The sequence below is a fragment of the Scyliorhinus torazame genome, chromosome 9 (assembly GCF_047496885.1).
Source record: "Scyliorhinus torazame isolate Kashiwa2021f chromosome 9, sScyTor2.1, whole genome shotgun sequence".
NCBI lineage: Eukaryota > Metazoa > Chordata > Chondrichthyes > Carcharhiniformes > Scyliorhinidae > Scyliorhinus > Scyliorhinus torazame.
The window spans coordinates 157,595,895-157,618,263 of NC_092715.1; the positions used below are offsets into that span (position 1 = coordinate 157,595,895).

At 47.7% G+C, this 22,369-nt stretch overlaps 1 protein-coding gene across 3 annotated transcripts in view; it reads right to left on the reverse strand.

The window, feature by feature from the left end:
- frmd3 (FERM domain containing 3) overlaps positions 1-19,591 on the reverse strand; it is a 356,546-nt gene extending 336,955 nt beyond the window's left edge. For all 3 annotated transcript variants that reach the window (XM_072516657.1, XM_072516656.1, XM_072516655.1), the window contains exon 1: positions 19,124-19,591. In XM_072516657.1, coding sequence (XP_072372758.1) covers positions 19,124-19,228 — 105 coding nt within the window. In that variant the 5' untranslated portion in view covers positions 19,229-19,591. The remainder of the gene's footprint in view (positions 1-19,123) is intronic.
- Positions 19,592-22,369: the final 2,778 nt, after the last annotated feature.

Below are 22,369 nucleotides of genomic sequence, written 5' to 3' on the forward strand. Positions count from 1 at the left end.
CTTCTCACTTTCGCTGCCAAATAGTATAGATTTTGGAGCACAGCCCCCCCCCACCGCCACTGCCACACTTCTCACTTTCACTGCCAAATAATAGTATAGATTTTGGAGCGCAGCCCCCCGCCCCCCCCAGAGCTCCCTCCCCTCCCCACCCCACCTCCACCCCACCGCCAGAGCCCCCTCCCCACCCCCACCCCAGAGCCCCCTCCCCACCCCACCCCCAGAGCCCCCTCCCCACCCCACAAGCCCCCTCCCACCCCACAAGCCCCCTCCCCTCGCCACCCCCAGAGCCCCCTCCCCTCCCACCCCCACTCCTCCCCACCCCACCCCCACTCCTCCCCACCCCACCCCCCAGAGCCCCCTCCCCTCCCCACCCCCAGAGCCCCTCCCCACCCCCAGAGCCCCCTCCCCACCCCCAGAGCCCCTCCCCACCCCCAGAGCCCCCTCCCCACCCACAGAGCCCCCTCCCCACCCACAGAGCCCCCTCCCTCCCCACCCCCCACTCCTCCCCACCCCCACCCCAGAGCCCCCTCCCCTCCCACCCCCAGAGCCCCCTCCCCACCCCCAGAGCCCCCTCCCCTCCCCACCCCCAGAGCCCCCTCCCCTCTCCACCCCCAGAGCCCCCTCCCCTCTCCACCCCCAGAGCCCCCTCCCCTCCCCACCCCACCCCCAGAGCCCCCTCCCCCTCCCCACCCCACCCCCAGAGCCCCCTCCCCTCCCCACCCCCAGAGCCCCCTCCCCTCCCCACCCCACCCCCAGAGCCCCCTCCCCTCCCCACCCCACCCCCAGAGCCCCCTCCCCTCCCCACCCCACCCCAGAGCCCCCTCCCCTCCCCACCCCCAGAGCCCCCTCCCCTCCCCACCCCGAGCCCCCTCCCCTCCCCACCCCCAGAGCCCCCTCCCCTCCCCACCCCCAGAGCCCCCTCCCCTCCACACCCCACCCCCATCCCACCCCCAGAGCTCCCTCCCCACCCCACCCCCAGAGCCCCCTCCCCTCCCCACCCCACCCCCAGAGCCCCCTCCCCTCCCCACCCCACCCCCAGAGCCCCCTCCCCTCCCCACCCCACCCCCAGAGCCCCCTCCCCTCCCCACCCCACCCCACCCCCAGAGCCCCCTCCCCTCCCCACCCCACCCCACCACCAGAGCCCCTCCCCAACTCCACCCCCAGAGCCCCCTCCCCACCCCCACCCCACCCCCAGAGCCCCCTCCCCTCCCCACCCCACCCGAGCCCCACCCCACCCCCAGAGCCCCACCCCCACCCCCAGAGCCCCACCCCACCCCAGAGCCCCACCCCCAGAGCCCCACCCCCACCCCAACCCCAGAGCCCCCTCCCCTCCCCTCCCCACCCCACCCCCACCACCCCACCCCCACCCCCACAGCCCCACCCCCACCACCCCACCACCCCACCCCCAGAGCCCCCTCCCCTCCCCACCCCACCCCCACCACCCCACCCCCACAGCCCCACCACCCCACCGCCCCACCGCCCCACCCCCGTACCCGCTGTCTCCTCTGTAAAAAAAACACCTCCGAATCCTCAACCTCTTGCCGCCCATACAAATGTCAAAATTAACCTGTCCATTTTTCGGAAGAACGCCTTGGCAGGAAAATCGGGAGAGACTGGAAAATGAACAAAAGCCTCGGAAGGACGTTCGTCTTGACCATCTGCACCCTCCCTGCCAGTGATAGCAAGAGGGCATCCCACCTCTTCAGATTTCTTTTCACTCCCTCCACTAAGCCAGACAGGTTTCACTTATGGTGTTCCCAGGCATGGAACACCGGAATACCCAAATATCTAACCTACTGCTGGCCAGCCTGAATGGTAGGGTGCTTCCCCTGGGCGTTCACTGGAAATTCTTCGCTTTTCCCACATTCAATTTTGTATCCTGAAAATGGACCAAACTTACCCAATATACCCATTGGATTTGAAACATACAGCAACAAGTCATCTACATAGTGCAATGGTCCCTACCCCCCCTTACAATACCACTCTCTCAATGCCCTGAGTGCAATGGCCAAAGGTTTGATAGCCAGCGCCAACAGCAGCAGGGACAGCTGCACCCCTGCCTTGTGCCCATATACAACCGAAAAAATTAATGAAACCGGACAGACTAACTGGCATCGAACCAGGCACCGGAAACGACAACAGCAAACCCAGCCTTGTTGACCCTATAAAGTCCTCCTTGCTAACATATGGGGGCTTGTGCCAAATTTGGGAGAGCTGTCTCACAGACTAAGCAACAACCTGACATAGCCACACTCCCAGAATCATACCTTACAGACAATGTCCCAGACAGCACTATCACCATTCCTGGGTATGTCTTGTTCACCGGCAGTGACCAAGCAGAGGTAGCGGCACAGTGGTATACAGTCGGGAGGGAATTGTCCTCAACATCGACTCTGGACCCCATGAAGTCTCATGGCTTCAGGTTGAATATGGGCAAGGATCAGTACACTTGGGAGGAAGCACTGAGGGTGGCAAGGGTGCAGAATACGCTCTGGGTGGGGGGACTTCAATGTCCATCACCAAGAGTGGCTCGGTAGCACCATCACAGACCGAGCTGGCCGGGTTCTAAAGGACCGAGCTGCGTGACTGGGTCTGCAGCCAGGTGGTGAGAGAACCAACAACAGGGTAAAACATACTTGACCTCATCCTCATCAACTTGCCTCCATGACAGTATCGCAGAAGTGACCACCGCTAAATGGGATAGACTTCGAACAGATCTAGCAACTCAAGACTGGGTATCCATGAGGTGCTGTGGGCCATCAGCAGCAGCAGAAATGTATTCAACCACAATCTGCAACCTCATGACCCCGGCATATCCCCCACTCTGCCATTACCACCAAATCAAGGGATCAACCCTGGTTCAATGAAGTGTGCAGTAAAGCATGCCAGGAGCAACATCAGGCATACTGGAAAATGATGTGTCGACCTGGTGAAGCTACAGCACAGGACTACTTGTGTGCCAAACAGCAAGTAATAGAACTTAGCGATCCCACAACCAACGCATCAGATCCAAGCTCTGCAGTTGCAGTGTTGAATGTTGGTGGACTATTAAACAATTCACTGGAGGAGGAGGCTTCACAAATATCCCATCCTCAATGATGGAGGAGCCCAGCACATGTATGAAAAACAAGGCTGAGGCATTTGCAACAATCTTCAGCCAGAAGTGCCGAGTGGATGATCCATCTCGGTCTCCTCCAGAGGTCCCCAGCATCACAGAGGTCAGACTTTAGCCAATACGATTCACTCCACGTGATAGCAAGAAACGGCTGAAGGCACTGAATACTGCAAAGGCTATGGGTCCTGATAATATTCCGGCAATTGTAGTGAAGACTTGTGCTCCCCTTGCCAAGCTGTTCAAATACAGCTACAACACTGGTATCTACATGGCAATGTGGAAAATTGCCCAGGTGTGTCCTGTACACAAGAAACAGGACAAATCCAACCCAGCCAATTACCGCCCTATCAGTCTAGCGGTTGCCGCATATTCCGCCCCCACTATCCCCGGGAGCACCAATTTCCCCACAACAAAAAAATCTACGGGAATATACCCGGTGCACATCTCCCGGTTGTCTGAACCTCCATGGGTCCAATCCCCCCTACTCCTTTGTCATTCCCGACCTGATCAGTGACTTCAACAGATTCATCCATCCATGCGCAGGATTGCCGGCATTCTTGAAAGCTGGTCACAGCCGGCATTTTAAAAAGCCGACCGTTGGACACTTCTCCCACGATCGAGAACACTGCAGCCAATCGCTCTGCGACCCTCCCAACACCGCCCGTGACCCGTCACAACCCTGAGTTTTAAAACCCTGATATAGTTGGTGGCAAGGCTTTGAAGGGTACGGAGGTGAGTTACTCACAACAGAATTCCCAATGTCTGACATGCTAACCTAACCATAGTGTTTCTGTAGCTGGTCCAGTTAAGTTTCTGGTCGATGGTGACTCCATAGTATTAATGTCAGGGAGGTTAGGAATGGTAATGCCATTGAATGTCATGGGGAGATTATTAAATTGGTCATTGTCTGGAACTTGTGTGGCATAAACACTACTTGCCACTTATCAAGTTGAATGTTGTCCAGGTCTTGCAGCATCCAAACATGGATTACTTCATTTTCTGAGGCGTTGGGAATGACACTGAACATTGTGAAATCATCAGGACAGCACCATTTTTCACATCATGATGGAGGGAAGGTCATGATGAAGATCTGAAGATGGTTTGGGTTTGTATGCTACCCTGAGGAACTCTTGCAGTGACGTCCTGGATTTGAGATGATTCTCCTCCAACAACCATAACTATCTTCCTTGTGCTAGGTATTTCTCCCAACTAGGAAACTTTTCCCTTGATTCCCATTGACTTCGATATTTCTAGGGTTCCTTGATACTTTGTCAAATACTGCCTTGATGTCAACTTTCACCTCCAGAAATCAGCACTTTTGTCCATGTTTGGACCAAGGCTGCAATGACATCTGGAGCTGGCTTTCCAGAACCCAAACTAAGCATTGCTAAAAAGGTTATCGGTCAGTAAGTGCCACTGGACAGCTCCATCAACAACACCTTCCATCACTTGACTGATAATTGAGAGCAGACTAATGGGGTGATAATTGGCCAAATTGGGTTGGTCTTGCTTTTTGTGGAAAGACATACCAAAGCAATTTTCCACATTGTTGGGTAGATGCCAGTGTTATAGCTGTACTGTACAGCTTGGCTAGAAGCGCAGCTAGTTCTGGAGCACGAGTCTTCAGTAGCACAGCTGGAATATTGTCAAGACCCATAGCCTTTGATGTATGGGTGCTTCAGCATTTCTTGATATCACATGGAGTGGGTTAAATTGGCCGAGAACCGGTATTTATGATGTTGAGGGCCTCAGGAGTAGGTCAAGATAGATCATCCACTCAGCACTTTTGGCTAAAAATGGTTGTAAACTCTTCAGCATTGTTTTTTTGCATTGACGTGCCAGGCTCCAGAATCATTGAGGATGAGGTGTTCCGAGAGTCTTCTCCCCTTAGCCGTTTAATTGTCCACTATCATTCACAACTGGTTGTGGCAGGACTGCAGAGCTTTAATCTAATGCGTTGTTGTTGGATCGCTTACATCTGCCTGTAGTATTTTGCTCCTTTTGGTTTACGATGCATGTAGCATCACCAGGTTGGCACTTCATGCTTAGGAATGCCTGGTGTTGCTCACTGCATGCTCTCATACACTCCTCACTGAACCTGGATTAGTCTCCTGGTTTAATGGTAATGATAAAATGAAGGATGTATAAGGTCCATGGAGTTTACATTCCACTGCTGCTGATGGCTCACAGCACCTCATGGATGCCCAATTGTTAGCTGCTCAATTTCATAGAATGAGTACAATATAAATTACTAAAATTATATCCAGATAAAGGGAGATTTGAAAATCTTGGGCATGGTTCACTGGAGCATTGAAGAATTAAGGGGATTAACTGATCTTCAAGATTCTGTAAAGGCTTGAAAAGATAAATAATGAAAATAGTTGACTGACCAATGGTAATAAATCAGCAGGGAGTCATAAATACAGGCTTGTAGAACTAAAATCATAATGTATTCCATATTCTAATAATTTATCTCATGTTTGTCTATGTCAAACATGACAAGCAAGAAGGAATTCAACATTTAAAAGACCCGATGCATCCCTGACAAATATACAAAGGATAAAAAGATAGATAGGACAGCACTGAGTACCATCACCACAAGAACGATAGCAGTTCAAAAAGATGACCCATCGTCATATTCTGATGAAAAAAGAGTAGAATATAAATGCAGCCTGGCTACCGTCATCCACAGCCCAAGAAAAATTATCCAGATTTGGCATCTGTTGTTAGGCTTGCCTCATCTTTCAGCGAGTTGCTGAAAGTGCAAGCTGATAATAGGGATAACAGTTCTCGGAGACGTGTGAAGGTTGAAGAATTGTGAAATAAACATTGGAACAACAGAGAAAAGTGTAAATTAGAGTGGGTAAATTTAAATAGTTAAATCTGGTACAGGAATAAAAACAAAGAGAGGCGAAGAGAGATTGAATTAAGGGAGAGAAACAAAATGTCATTTTAGCTTTGACATTTATCAATTCGCCAACAACAATGAATACCCGAAGGAATGAAATTTCATACTTCTAATAGTTAATTTTCAGTGCCAGAGAGTTTGATTGAAAATAGTTAACGTGTAGCTTCATCTGTCCTGACAAAGCTCAAATTTCTGTAGCAAATTTAGTACATATATCAATCACATAAATACAGCAACTTCATGTCATTCAATGTATTTTAATGATGAGGCAGATAGTGAAATTATCCTTCTGCGGAGCTAACAGCAGTCAGGTGCAATGTTTACAGCAACTTTTGGGTATTGGTATTTAACTGCACATCTGCCCCTAGTTTGGAGTTGTACCATTTACGCACCAGCTAACCTCACCGTTACTCTGACAGCAAAATCTGGGCCAATCCTTTTAAAACACAATTGGTTTATGCAAATTCAGATTTAGATATATGTGCACTATTCCTTTTGACTTTATATTATTCAACTTTCTGTATTTTAATTTTTATTCCTTTACTAACATTGCACCCAACTCCCTCAAAGCTGTAATATAACCCAAACATTCGGATTATATTATACATTATCAATTGCTCAGTGCTTAATGTGCCTTACTTTAATCACAAATATACATACTATAAAGAATCCTAAACCATACAGACCAAGAAGGTCTAAAGTCCCTACCCCAGTATATGCTAAGTTATCATTCTGAAGGATCATTGGATGTTCTGATATAAATAATTCACACTTAAGTGATAATGAACAGTTGAAGAAATGCCTTCTGTATATATTGCAGCTTGTTACCTCTAATCGCAAGTACAAATGCAGATTTCTGCTCCCACCTGACCACCCGCCTCCAAACGGTACCTTATCCCCAATCAAATTTTCTCTTAAATTTCCCCACTCTTTTGCCTGTGATGACTCATGTGTAACTCCCGATGGTGATGGTTCTTATTGGGATATTGTGGTGGAGTGCCTGCAGCCTCCAGTAGCTCACTCATGAGGATATTTCTAATGTGTAGACTACACAGGCTATTTGAACATAGGGACATCATGTTCCTTGATGTCAACCTTCAGCTGATGACCATGTGTGTGCAATCTCCATTATAGTCCCTGAGGTGATCAGGGTATAGCTGCTTTTTGCCCCTCTTTCGTCTGCCTCTTTCTCCTCCTGGATTCCCGGGTCTTCCAACACCCCAAAAATCGCTACCTCTGGACTCAGCGCCACCCTTGTTTTTAAACACCGTGGCCATGACATCTGCAAACCCCTGCCAAAATCCCCTAAGCTTCGGACATGCCAAGAACGTGTGGACATGGTTCACTGGTCCTCCCGTACATTTTGCACAGCTGTCTTCCACCCCAAAGAATCTGCTCATCCGGGCCTCTGTCATGTGAGCCCGGTGAACAGTCTTAAATTGTATCAGGCTGAGCCTGGAACATGTTGCGGCCGCATTGACTCTACTCAATGCGTCCGCCCACAGACCATCCTGCATTTCTCCGCCCAGCTCCTCCTCCCACTTGCGCTTCAGCTCCTCAGTCTGCGTCTCCCCTGACCTCATAAGTTCCTTGTAAATGTCCAAGATGCTCCCTTCTCCTGCCCACCCTCTGGAAACTACTCTGTCCTGAATCCCCCTTAGCGGTAGGAGTGGGAAGGTTGACACCTGTTTACGTAGGAAGTCCCGCACCTGCAGATACCTGAATTTGTTTCTCCTCGCCAACCCAAACTTCTCCTCCAGTACCCTCATACTCAGAAAGCTCCCCTCCATAAACATATCCCCCATCCTCTCAATCCCTGCTCTCCGCCACATCCGGAACCCCCCCATCCATACTTCCCAGGGCAAACCGGTGATTATTCCAGATTGGGGACCAGACCGATGCTCCCTCTGCTCCCACATGTCTCCTCCATTGCCCGCAGACTCTCAGGGCCGCCACCACCACGGTGGAGTACCATGTCGGCGGGAACGGCAGAGGCGCAGTTACTAACACCCCCAAACTGGTGCCCTTGCATGAAGCCACCTCCATATGCTCCCATGCCGACCCCTCCCCCACCACTCACTTCCTGATCATAGCTATATTCGCCGCCCAGTAATAGTTACTAAAATTTGACAGCGTCAGCCCGCCTTCTCCCCGACTCAGCTCAAGCATTACCTTCCTTACCCGCAGGGTCTTGCCCGCCCAAACAAAGCCAGAGATCACTTTGCTGACCCGTTTAAAAAAGGACCGCGGAATAAAGATGGGGAGACATTGAAACACGAACAGGAATCTCGGGAGGACGGTCATCTTCACTGTCTGCACCCTCCCAGCTAATGACAACAGGAGCACGCCCCATCGTCCTTCATTTGGTCTACTAGCCGGGCCAGATTTAATTTATGCAGCCGGTCCCATTCCCGCGCCACTTCAATGCCTAGGTACCCAAAGCTTCCCCCTAGTAATCTTATCAGCAGTCCCCCCAATCGTCTCTCCTGTCCCCTCGCCTGGACCGCAAACATCTCACTTTTCCCCATATTTAGCTTATACCCAAAAACCGGCCAAATTCCCCTAGAAACCTCATAATTTCCTCTATCCCCTCTAATGGGTCCAGTACATACAAAAACAGGTCGGCTGCATAGAGCGAGACCCTGTGCTCCAAACCCCCCCCCCCCACTACCCCCCCCCCCCCCCCCCCCCCAGCCCGGACCAGCCCCTTGAGGCTCTCAGAGCAATTGCCAACGGCCCCCCCCCAGCCCGGACCAGCCCCTTGAGGCTCTCAGAGCAATTGCCAACGGCTCTATAGCTAGCGCGAACAACAGTTAGGAGAGGGGGCATCCCTGTCTCATCCCCCGATGCAGTCTAAAATAGTCCAATGTGGTCCTATTCATCCGTACACTTGCCACAGGAGCCTGATACAGCAACCTGACCCAGTCAATAAAGCCCCACCCAAATCCGAACCGTCCCAGTACCTCCCACAGATAATCCCATTCTACCTGATCAAAAGCCTTTTCTGCATCCATTGCGATCACTACCTCCACCTCCCTACCTTCCGGGGGCATCATGATCACATTTTACAACCTTCCTTACATTGGCCACCAACTGCCTACCCTTAATAAACCCCGTCTGGTCCTCCCCAATAATGTCCGGAACACAATCCTCAATCCTGGAGGACAGAATTTTGGCCAGCAGTTTGGCGTCCACATTCAACAGGGATATCGGCCTGTCGGACCCACACAGCTCCAGGTTCTTTTCCCGCTTCAGAATCAGCGTAATTGTGGCCTGTGACATCATCGGGGGCAGCACCCCTCTTTCCCTTGCCTCATTGACCATCCTCATCAACGGCCCAATATCCCAGGGAACATTTTATAAAGCTCCACTGGGTACCTGTCCTGCCCCGGAGGTTTACCCGCCTGCATGGCCTTCAGACCCTCCACTATCTCTTCCAATCCGAGCGGGGCTCCCAGCCCTTCTACCAGCTCCCCGTCCACCTTTGGGACATTCAGCCCCCCCCCCCTCCCCCCCAAGAAGTGCCTCACCCCTCCGGCCCCATAGGGGGTTCTGACCTATACAGCCTACTGTAGAAATCCCTAAATGCTTTATTCACCCCTGCTGAATCTCCAACCAGGTTCCCATCTCCGTCATTTACTTTCCCTATCTCCCTGGCTGCCTCCCTCTTTCTAAGCTGCTGTGCAAGCATTCTGCTGGCCTTCTCTCCATACTCATAGATCACACCCCTCGCCTTTCTCAGCTGCTCCACCGCCCTCCCTGCGGTTAACAAGCCGGACTCAGCCTGTAGCCTCCACCATTCCCTTATAAGCCCTTCCTCCAGGGTCTCCGCATACCTCCTATCGATCTGTAGTATCTCCTTAGCCAGTCGGTCCGCCTCTACCCTGTCCACCTTCTCCCTATGGGCCCATATCGAGATCAGCTCCCCTCTGACCACCGCCTTCAGTGCTTCCCAGACCATCGCTGCTGAAATTTCCCCCGTGTCGTTGACCTGCAGGTAATTCTGAATACATTTCTTCAGCCGCTCGCACACCCCTTCGTCAGCCAAAATTCCCACATCTAACCTCCAGTACAGGCGCTGGTTACTGTCTTTACTAACCTGCAGGTCAACCCAGTGCGGAGCATGGTCTGAGATTGTAATCGCCGAATACCCCGTGTCCACCACCCCTGCCAGTAAGGCCCTGCTCAAAATGAAGAAATCGATCCAGGAGTTCACTTTATGCACATGTGAGTAGCAGGAGAACTACTTCATCCTCGGCTGCCCAAATCTCCATGGATCCATCCTGCCCCCATCTGCTCCATGAACCCTTTTAGTTCCTTTGCCATTGCTGGCACCCTGCCCGTTTGAGCTTGACCGGTCCAAGCCAGGGTCAACAACTGTGTTGAAGTCCCCTCCCATGACCAACCTGTGCGAGTCCAGGCGGCATCTTCCCCAGCATCCTCTTTATAAACTCCACATCATCCCAATTTTGCGCATACACATTTACTAATACCACCTGCACCCCCTCCAGTTTCCCACTGACCATAATGTACCGATCTCCCACGTCCGAGACTATTCTCCCCGCCTCAAACACCACCCGCTTATTGATCAGGATCGCGACCCCTCTAGTCTTTGAATCCAGTCCCGAGTGAAAGACCTGACTGACCCAGCCTTTCCTCAATCTAATCTGGGCAGTTACTCTAAGGTGCGTCTCCTGCAACATTACCACGTCCGCCCTCAGTCCCCTAAGATGCGCGAACACAGGTGCCCTCTTGACCGGCCCATTTAACCCTCGAACATTCCAGGTGATCAGCCTAGTTGGGGGGCTCATTGTCCCCCCCCCCCCTTTGCCGATCAACCATCCCCTTTTTTGGGCCCGCCTCCAGCCCATGCTCAGCGCCTCCGAGCCGCCCCCAGGCAGCCTCCGCCCCCAACCTCCTCTCTGTTCCTTGGCCCAAGTCCCTCCCTCATCAGCAGAACATTTCCCCCCCTCCCCCCCCCTTGTAACAACACTCTGTAACCCAACCCCTTTGATAAACCGAACATATGCACACACCCCACTGTGCTTCCGTGAGCTTGCCCGCCCAGCTAACTTGGTGGCTCCCATCCCTGGCGCCGGATAGTCTCCCACCTATTGTTCCCTCCCCTCCCGCTCATACAAACATACTCCAACGTCAAACAATCCCCACACAATTGCTCGACAGAAAAACACCAAAATCTAAACAAGCACACCTCCATCCCCCAACAGTGAAAATGAAAACCTTAACTCACTCAGCTCTGCCACTGGTCCAAAATCAATACAGAAGGCATTACAAACAGCTTCCACAAAACAAAACAAAAAGAAACATTTTTTAAAGAACAGAGAAACAAAAAGAAAAAAAAAAAAATCACACGAACGTTGCAGCAAAGTTCAAAAGTTCTCAGTCCACCACCAGTCCTTTCCTTTTCACGAAGTCCAGCACGTCCTCGACCGACTTGAAATACAAGTGCTGTTCCTCGTACGTGACCCAAAGATGGGCTGGATACAACAGCCCGAACTTTACCTTTTTCTTAAAAAAGATCAACCTAATCTGTTTGAAGCCTGCTTTTCTCCTGGCCACCTCCATACTCAGGTCTTGGTAGACCCATAGGATACTATTGTCCCACTTGCAGCTCCATGTCTGCTTGGCCCACTGTAGAATGTGTTCCTTATCCAAGTACCTGTGGAATCTCACCACCATTGCCCTTGGGGGAGCCCCTCTCTTTAGTTGATAGAAATTGAAGCCAGTTATAGGGTCTGCAGATCCTCCTAACTGAGATGGGTTCACTTAATATTCAATAGGGTAGGAACTTCGGACCGTCTTGGTCTGTATGTGTTTATGATTCTATATGGTGTGGATGGTTTGAGATATAATCAGACGCACCTTAGAGTAACTGGCCAGTGAGAAATTATCTTTAATATATTCTGAATGCTTGGATTATGTTACAACTTTTTAATCACTTCAGGCATCTGTTATCTATATACTCTGTATCGGTTCTTAGGGCCTGGGCTTGCGAAATCCTACCAACTGTCCTGGCTTGAGACAATTCACACCTTTTTAACCTGTGATTACCCCTCTCTCTGGATCTGTAAAGACTTAATTACCTGCAAAGACTCGCATTCAAAGTATCATCTTGCATCTTTGACTTGGTCTGTATATATGTTTCTGGAACCTACCTCTTCATTCACCTGAGGAAGGAGAAGTGCTCCGAAAGCCAGTGATTCGAAACCAATCTGTTGGACTTTAACCTGGTGTTGTAAGATTTCTTACTGTGCTGACCCCGGTCCAACTCCGGCATCTCCACATCTGTTCTATATGTTATAGATATGACAGATAAGCTAAGATATCAAAAGTTAGGATATTAAATCTCGGACCTTGAAGGCATTTCTGCAGTTTTCCAGACAGCAAAAACAAGATGGTAATGTTACTGGACTTATATTCAAAAGGCCTGGATGTCTATGTTCTATAATAGTGTAGATGGGCTTTAGAGTGGTTTCACAGGTCGGCGCAACATCGATGGCCGAAGGGCCTGTACTGTGCTGTAATGTTCTATGTTCTATGAACAATCCAGATAATTAGTCCAAATCCCACTCTGACAGTTAAAAATTTGAATAAACTGTCACAAACTGTGAAATTCAAAATCTGCCATCAGCAAAAATGACCATGAATCTGTCAGACTGCCATAAATACCCAACTGGGACACCAATGCCCTTTAGGGGAGGAAACTTGCAATCCTTGCTCAGCCTGGTGTACATGTGACACGGGTAAATCGTCGTGGGCAGGACTGTCAGTTTCACAAACAATTGAAAGATCTGTTGACCTCAGGAGGGAATTTCCAGTATCGAGGCGAGCAAGACTGGAAACGCTTGCCAAAGCTCTATACTAATGTGGCTGACACTTACCTGCTCTCCGAAGTGGCCTGGCAAACTATTTCATTGTATCAAACTATTTCAAGGAATAAAAAATTGATGTGGTTCAATAAAAAGACCTGCTATCTTCTCAGAGCAACTAGAGGTTAGCAATATGTCACAATACTCTGGGCTAGTGCGCATTCAATTCCAGCCCCACTTCATCTGGAGTCGCAACACAGGTGAAATTAGATTTGATTTTAAATATCCACGGTCTTTGGTTGAGCTCAATAAACTACAATCACCAGGTTTGTAACCTTAAAACACAAGTTACCTCGTATTATGTACAGTATTATAATTAAATGGACAGAAAATGTAACTGACTATATACTATCCCTTTCATAGAACTTACAGTGCAGGAGCAGGCCATTCGGCCCATCGGGTCTGCAGTGTGTGGAGCCTTTCTAAGCCCCTCCTTCCTAACACACCCTATTCTCCACACACACGGACAAACAACACAGGGGGGCAAAGATAGTGGAAAGGAAAATAAAATATAAATAAAAATAAAAGGATAAGGAGCTTTGCTGCACTGGGATGACTTCCAGTCAATGTCTTTCGGACGTTCAGGCTTTAAAGAGAGTGGGAGTGCATTCTTTTTGCCTTCGTATCAAGTTTTCTGAGCAAACATCACGCAGGTACCAGTTACTGACCGTTGTCAAGCAGAACACTGCCCCTGGCCACCTGTTTCCTGTTAACCAATCAACCAACTCCCTCCAAACCTGGTTTCCAAGATCCATAGTGTCCTGGCAAGCAGGTTGTTTCAACTTTGAGTCTTCTGCTTAAAGGCACATCCCGAATATGGGTCCACGGACCAAAATAATCAAATAAAAGAAGTGGGAACAAAGGAAATAAATAGGAAGGATTCTTACAAATAAATTCCAGCCTTGCAAGCAACTCCCATAGCCCAAGAATGAATTGAAAAGAAAAACTAGTTTGATGTAAATTCCAGCTCTCTTCACCCACTGTGTCATTCCATAGTCCACAGCAATATTCTGTTTGGCATGAGTGCACAAAAATAAAAAAGCAGTTGTGCAAACAAATTACCAATTCAGATCTTTCAGAAGTATTTCCTTCTGTCAAGTAGCATTAATGTGGCTTAACGAGAAGTGTATGAAAATTAGAAAACACTTCCCAGTCATATTCAGACAATAAAATCAGTTGAGATAATAGATTTCTTATCTGAATGATATTATGAAGAGAAATCTTGACCCAATTTGATGCTGACCCTTGTGTATCAGAATACAAATGATTACCCCAGCTTCATACCACCTTTGGACTACCAATAGTGGAATTTACAAAGGTTACTGCAACAAACACTATGTTTCACAAAAAAGAAAGTCACTTTAAAGAAAACACTTTGTGAGGAATATAGGAAACTGTTATAGATTATATTTTATATTTGTTGCAGTAATGTTAATAAATGCCGTGGTTTAAGATACATACAAGCAGTATGTCTGCTAAAGTTATGATTGAGGGGCCATAAAAGTGAGGAAATCATTGATTTTAACCATTTGCTTGTCTACAGATAGGCTAATGGAACATTGTTTTTTGATTTGGGGGGGGAACCTTGGGGTGTAAATAATTTGAGGAATGGTGCTTAGCCCCTGATAAACAGGTCATGGAGCATCAAAGTGAGAGGAGACCAAAGAGTGCCTTATGATGTAATTAAGGGGTGGAACCACATCTGTCTGTTGTTGCCAGTTTGTCTGACAATACAGGTCTTCAGCTAGCTCTTGAAAGGTCATCTGCAAGGTCTTTGCACAGAGAAAAGCAAGTAAACCTGATTGTTAACTTTATTTATCAGTGGTCTTTGACTTATATCGGTTTAGTTAATTGGAATATATATATTGCAGGTGTATGGAGTAATTTCATGTTTTTCATTTTATTTAATAGAATCCCTACAGGGTGGAAGGAGGCCATTCGGCCCATCGAGTCAGCACAACCCTTTGAAACAATCTAGGCCCAATTTCCTACCCTATCCCTGTAACCCCACCCAACCATTGGACACTTTTTTTTTAATGTTTCCAATTAAGGGGCAATTTAGTGTGGACAATCCATCCACCCTGCACATTTTTGGGTTGTGGGGGTGAGACCCATGCAGACACGGAGAGAGTAAACGCCACACCGTCAGTGACCCGGAGCCGGGATCAAACCCGGGCCCTCAGGGCCATGAGGCAGCAGTGCTAACCACTGCGCCATCGTGCCACCCAACCTTTGGGCACTTGGGGGCAATTTATCATGGCCAATCCACCTAACTTGCACAGCTTTTCACTGTGGGAGGAAACCAGAGCACCCCGAGGAAACTCTTTAAGAAGTGTTTTAACTTCTAAAGTGTTTTACTTTGTTGCTAATGTCATAGAGTCATAGTCATAAAGGTTTACAGCATAAAAACAGGCCCTTCGGTCCAGCTTGTCCATGCCGCTCAGTTTTTAACCACTAAGCTAGTCCCAATTGCCGCACTTGGCCCATAACCCTCTATACCCATCTTTCCCATATAACTGTCTGAAAGCTTTTTAAAAGACAAAATTGTACCTGCCTCTGGGAGCTCGTTCCAGACACTCACCACCCTCTTGTGTGAAAAAATTGGCCTTCTGGACCCTTTTGTATCTCTCCCCCCTCATCTTAAACCTATGCCCTCTAGTTTTAGACTCCCCTATCTTTGGAAAAAGATGTTGACTATCTATCTTATCTATGCCCCCTCATTATTTTATAGATCACTATATAAGATCACCCCTAAGCCTCCTAAGCTACAGGGAAAAAAGTCCCAGCCTATCCAGCCTCTCCTTAAACTCAAACCATCAAGTCCCAGTAGCATCCTAGCAAATCTTTTCTGCACTCTTTCTAGTTTAATAATTATCTTTCTATAATAGGATGACCAGAACAGTATTTCAAGTGTGGCCTTACTAACGTCCCAACTCCTATATTCAATATTCTGACCAATGAAACCGAACGTGATGAATGCCTCCTTCACCACCCTTTCCACCCATGACTCCACTTTCAAGGAGCTATGAACCTGTACTCCGAGATCTCTTTGTTCTATAACTCTCCCCAACACCCTACCATTAACTGAGCAGGTCCTGCCCCAATTCGATCTACCAAAACGCATTACCTCACATTTATCTAAATTAAACTCCATCTGCCATTCATCGGCCCACTGGCTCAATTGATCAAGATCCCGTTGCAATCGTAGATAACCTTCTTCACTGTCCACTATGCCACCAATCTTGGTGTCATCTGCAAAACTTACTAACCATGCCTCCTAAATTCTCATTCAAATCATTCATATAAATAACAAATAACAGTGGACCCAGCACAGATCCCAGACCCAGCACTGATCCCTGAGGCACACCACTGGTCACAGGCCTCCAGTTTGAAAAATAACCCCCTACAATCACCCTTTGTCTTCTGCTGTCAAGCCAATTTTGTATCCAATTGGCTCGCATCCTGGATCCCGTGAGATTTAACCTTATGCACAACCTACCATGAGGTACCTTGTGAAAGGCCTTGCTAAAGTCCATGTAGACAACGTAGACTGCACTGCCCTCATCTCCATTCTTGATTACCCCATCAACAAACTCAATCAAATTCGTGAGATATGGGGCGTCATTCTCTGACCCCCCGCCGGGTCGGAGAATGGCCGTAGGCCGCCGTGAATCCCGCCCCCGCCGAAGTCTCCGGTACCGGAGATTGGGCAGGGGCGGGAATCGGGCCGCGCCGGTTGGCGGGACCCCCCCGCTGGATTCTCCGGCCCGGATGGGCTGAAGTCCCGCCCAGAAATTGCCTGTCCAGCCGGCGTAAATCAAACCTGGTATTTACCGGCGGGACCAGGCGGCGTGGGCGGGCTCCGGGGTCCTGGGGGGGGGGGGGGGCGCGGGGCAATCTGACCCTGGGGGGTGCCCCCATGGTGGCCTGGCCCGCGATCGGGGCCCACCGATCCGCGGGCGGGCCTGTGCCGTGGGGGCACTCTTTCCCTTCCGCCTCCACTACGGCCTCCACCATGGCGGAGGCGGAAGAGACTCTCCCCACTGCGCATGCGCGGGAAACTGACAGCGCCCGCTGACGCTCCCGCGCATTTCCGCGCCAGCTGGCGGGGCAACAAACGCCATTTCCGCCAGCTGGCGGGGCGGAAATCCCTCCGGCGTCGGCCTAGCCCCTCAATGTTGGGGCTAGGCCGCCAAAGATGCGGAGCATTCCGCACCTTTGGGCCGGCGCGATGCCCATCTGATTGGCGCCGTGTTTGGCGCCAGTCGGCGGACATCGCGCCGTTGGGGGAGAATTTCGCCCATGATTTTCCACTCAGAGCTATACTGACAGTCCCTAATCTGTCCTTGCCTCTCTAAATGCCTGTAGATCCTGTCTCTCAGAATACCTTCTAACAACTTACTCACTACACACGTTAGGCTCACCGGTCTGTAGCTCCCAGGCTTTTCTTAAATAAACCTTCCAATCTTCAGGCTCCTCACCTGTGGCTGTCAACATTTCAAATATCTCTGCTAGGGGACCCGCAATTTCCTCCCTAGCTTCACACAACGTCCTGGGATACATTTCATCAGGACCCGGGGATTTATCTGTCTTGATGTGCTTTAAGACTTCCAGCATCTCCATCTCTGTAATATTTACACTCCTCAAGACATCACTGTTTATTTCCCTAAGTTCCCTAACATCCATACCTTTCTCAACAGTAAATACCGATGAGAAATAATCATTTAGGATCTCACCCATCTCTTGTGGATCCGCACATAGATGACCTTGTAGATCCTTAAGAGGCCCTACTCTCTCCCTACTTTTTTGCCCTTTATGTATTTGTCGATGCCCTTTGGATTCTCCTTTACCTTGGCTGACAAAGCAATCTTGTGTGTCCTCTTTTTGCCCTCCTGATTTCTCTCTTAACTCTACTCCAACAACCTTTATGCTCTTTAAGAGATCCACTTGATCCCAGCTGCCTATGCATGTCATATGCCTCCTTCTTTTTTGATTGGTGATTGGTTCGGTGTTGAAATTCAACTTTGTTTTGACATAAAAGATACATATTGGTCAGTGTTATCACTCCTATGGCAAAAGTTTCCTTTCCTCAGTTTTACAAATTGTTGGGAACTCATCCGGGATCCTAACACTTTAGAGTGTTGATATAACAGTTATATTAATTTTCAATGACAAATTTTTGATAAATCAACTATTCTTAATTTAATCTACGCAGGATGGATGGTAAGAGTATTATTTCAAATAAATGAATGCAAAGTTCCTTGTAATTTCCTTTTTGCTGGCATAGGTTTAAAATGCATACCCAATCAAAGCTTATCTTTCAGTTATGCCAATTTTCTACAAAATGGAATATTAGTAATGTAAACTAGCCAATGTTGCCAAATTACAATGGTCACTCAAATGGGGAAATAATTATAACTATATGAATGTTTGTTTTAAATGATCTGGCAAAATCGAAATAAAATTGATGAAATGTATGCCTGTATATGCCTGTATATTTAATGTGGTTTGACCCTTAAACGAAAACACTCTTTTTGTGACTGCACAATGCTGATATACAAAATGCACTTATCTTGAACCGCATTTTTCAGAGGCGCTGGAAGAAAATTCACATGTTTCAAATAAAGCACAAATGATAAAACACATCCTCCACACACAATCATTCCAACCAACCTCCAGAAATCGAGAGGTTTGAAACATAAGAAATTATTTAAATTGGATCTGCACGGTAAACCCACTAAAAAAAACACGTGTGAGCTCATGCAATACATATGAATAAATATTAGTTTCTCCATTTTTTAAAAATACACACAATTTCAGACGGAGCGAAAACTGGTATCGATAAACGTGCCGCGACTATATACTGATTACCAATAGCAAAAATTAAGCGGTCTCATTCCCATTGCAACATCATTGCAATAATAATGTTATCATTGTGTTCAGTCCGTGAGGGGGGCGGGGGAAGTATCTGAGTCTTCAACCTATTTCAGTCATTTGTTATTGAATCAGTATTTATCGTGTAATTTACTACCTAATATATTTTAGAAAAATATTACTTTGTCACGGGAAAATTAACAAAAGACTTACAATTACATAAATAAATTACTCTTGCTTCCAATGGAAAACCTCTCCGACCACAAAATAACCTTTCCAATAGTTTATTGGTGGCTGGATTTTTAAATGTTAAACGCATCCGCCCCATTACTGTACCTGGATAATACAAGGTAGCTCAGTGTCATCCAGCAGTCTGACTGTACATTGGATCTCTTGGCTTAATGACTTGATACTTGAACTGCGAAAGCGGAGCATTTTCATTCTTCCCCTTCTAATGTCTCTTTAGTTGCCAGAGAAGCCGTCAGCCTCGAACACAAACATCTCTCGACTAAACCGAAAAAGCCTTGGGCGTGTATCGTATTATGAAGAAAACACTAGCACATGGAGAGGAGCATTGACTGCGTCAAGCGGGACTCTATGTCAGACGTTAAGTCAAGATTTCGCTGGCATTCACACAAGAACATAGGTAGCAACCATGGAAACTCCAACAACATAAATATTTTAAAACAGAAAGTGTTATTTCCCTTGCTAAGTAACACCACCCTGTCAGTCCCTTGTCTGTGTGATCCGCGGTTCAGTGTGCCGGCTGGAAGGGGGTTGTGTGTTGCATTGATCCAGCTCCTCCTCGCTCAGCACGCACGCGCACAGAAAGGGGACGCGCAGCGCGGCCCGGGCTCTGCCAATCGCAGCGCTCCGTGCGCCCCTCACGAGCACGCGCCCCGTGCAGGTAATGCGCGCGGACAGAGGCGTCGCAGGGACAACAAAGAGCGAAGTGATTGGGATGCAGCATGTTACTTAGATATCAAAGCACAGCTGTACTCCCTCCTTGTACATTGGTTATCGATGTTAGTCCTGTACGTTTGATGATTTCTGTAATCATTACAATGTCACTTTGTGGAAGGTTTATTTACAAGGAAAAATGTTGAAAATGACACATTGTCTATCTGTTGAAGGCAGTTTTGTTCGCATTGATTTTTCCCTCCCTGCATTGGGTGCAGTCAGCAACCACTGTGCTCTTCATTTCTTTTTAAATTGTATTCCTTTCTTAAAGTTACAAAGCCAGAGCGCAGAGTGGACCAGGCAAGCCCTTAATCCATCCCCTTGCTTGCTCCGAAAATCAATTCAAATTCAAATTGAATCCAATTCAGCACTCCCACAAGAAAGACAGACAAGATCCAAGCTTAACTTCAATTATTGCTGTACAGTCTCGGGGCCCTGAGAAGAGCAGCCAGGGAAATATCCTTTCTCCCTTCGCACACTGGCGCCAGCCTCATTCTTATCCTGCTGGTTGTATGAAGTCTTTGTGATCAATGCATTTGTAAATGTCTGTTTTGGTAGAACTTATTAGCTAAAACTCCGGATTGTAGAATATTCAGAATCCTTTTGTTTGATTGAAATTTAAAAAAATTGTGAGAAAAAAATCCAAGCTTGGGCTTGATCTCACACATGATCTTAGCCAAAAGGCTGGGAAGCGACCATTGTGCTTTTAACGATATTCTTATAGGTGACTACAGTGGCAGACTTGGGACTGGGGGACACCCCACCAGAGCTAATCCACACCTCTAATTCTTGATTGGATTGCTCGTCCCTTTGCCCTGAACTTCCATTTGCCTGACTCTTCTGGTGGACAATGTCCCAGTACAACTAAGTACCTTTTTTTTAAAGAACAAAAAACATTGGAGACACAGTAGGCCAGGCAACATCTATCAAATGAATGCAAATCAGACTTCATAGGGGAGCTTTCTCAATAAGTCTCCCTTTCCCCGAAATGCTAACTGACGCGTGTTTTCCACGTTTGATCTGCTGCCTGTCATTCTGCATTTTCAACTTTTCTTTTAGGTTTTCTTGGAAAAAATCCTCCTTCAGCTTCTTCTAATCATCACCATCATCAGCACAATTACCATCAGCACAATTACCATCAGCACAAATGCTGGTATGCCAATGACTCTCAGCATTAACATGAGGCAAGTTAGAGCTCACTTGGATTTTTGATATGATCCCAATTTGGGCACAACCAAATATGTTCCTGGGTGGCCAGCACCATAGGATCTTAAAAGAAATAGCTGCAAGTTAATAGATGCATTAGTTGTAATTTTCTAAAATTCCCTGGATTCTGGAAAGGTCCCATCAAATTGAAAAATAGCAATTGTAACTCCACTATTTGTGAGAGGGAGACAAAAAGCAGGAAACTGCACGCTAATTAGCCTAGCATCTGTCAAAGGGAAACTGCCATAATCAGGTTTTTTTGGAAAATATTTTAATTGAACTTTTAACATTTTATACAAATCGAAACAAAACAGTAAAACATGTATCAACATTCATAAAACCAATAGCCAATCAACAGCTATAACAACCCCCACCTACAGAAAATCTAAACCATCACCCTCCGCACTAACAGCTAACAGTGACCAAATCCTGAAAGTGCAATATGAATGGCCGCTATCTACAATAGAATCCATTGATCATCCCCCTCACAGCGAACTTGACCTTCTAAGATACAAATACTCCATTAGATCACCTTACCACGATGCGGCACTGGGTGATGCTGCCTACCTGTGGGCGGCATTGTAACACAGGGGTTCGCATTGTTGCTTCACAGTTCCAGGATCTCAGATTCGATTCCCAATTGGGTCACTGACTGTGCGGAGTCTGCATGTTCTCCCCTTGTCTGCGTGGGTTTCCTCCGGGTGCTCCGGTTTCCTCCCACAAGTCCCGAAAGACGTGCTTGTTAGGTGAATTGGACATTCTGAGTTCTCCCTCAGTGTACCCGAACAGGCGCTGTAGTGTGGCAACTAGGGGATTTTCACACTAGTGTCATGTGAGAGTACCTTTAAGAAATGGGTGTTTAAGAAATGTACCTTTAAGAAATGGAGCTGCTCATGTTACTGGAGTGATGTCAGAGTGTGAGTGGAGCTGAGCTCTACTTCTGCTTTTTAGTTTCAGTTTGAGAAAAGCTTGGGTGTGTCTGAGTTTTTCAGTGAGCTGCATCTGGAGTTAAAACAAAGAGCTGTACTGTTGATCTCTGCCATCCAAAGACTATCTATGGATCACTTGGTGAACCCAGAATTGTAAAAGGTCTCAGTGTTGAATGTCAACCAAATGCGCTCCTGTTTGAAGGTTTGTTAAGTCTTTTGGATGTTAAAAGGACAGCTTACAGGGTTACTTAGTGCTGTAGTCATTGGGATTGTATTTGAATTAATGGTTGCTTAGATTTTCACTGTTTATTTTAAAAAGGTTAACTTGCGTTCATAGAATAAACATTGTTTTGTTTTCAAGACATACTTGTCCATTTTCTGCTGTACCACACCTGTAGAGTGAGCCGTGTGCTCCCCATACCACAATCTATTAAAAGTTGTGGGTCAGGTGAACTCCATGATACACTTTGGGGTTCTCTAAACCGTG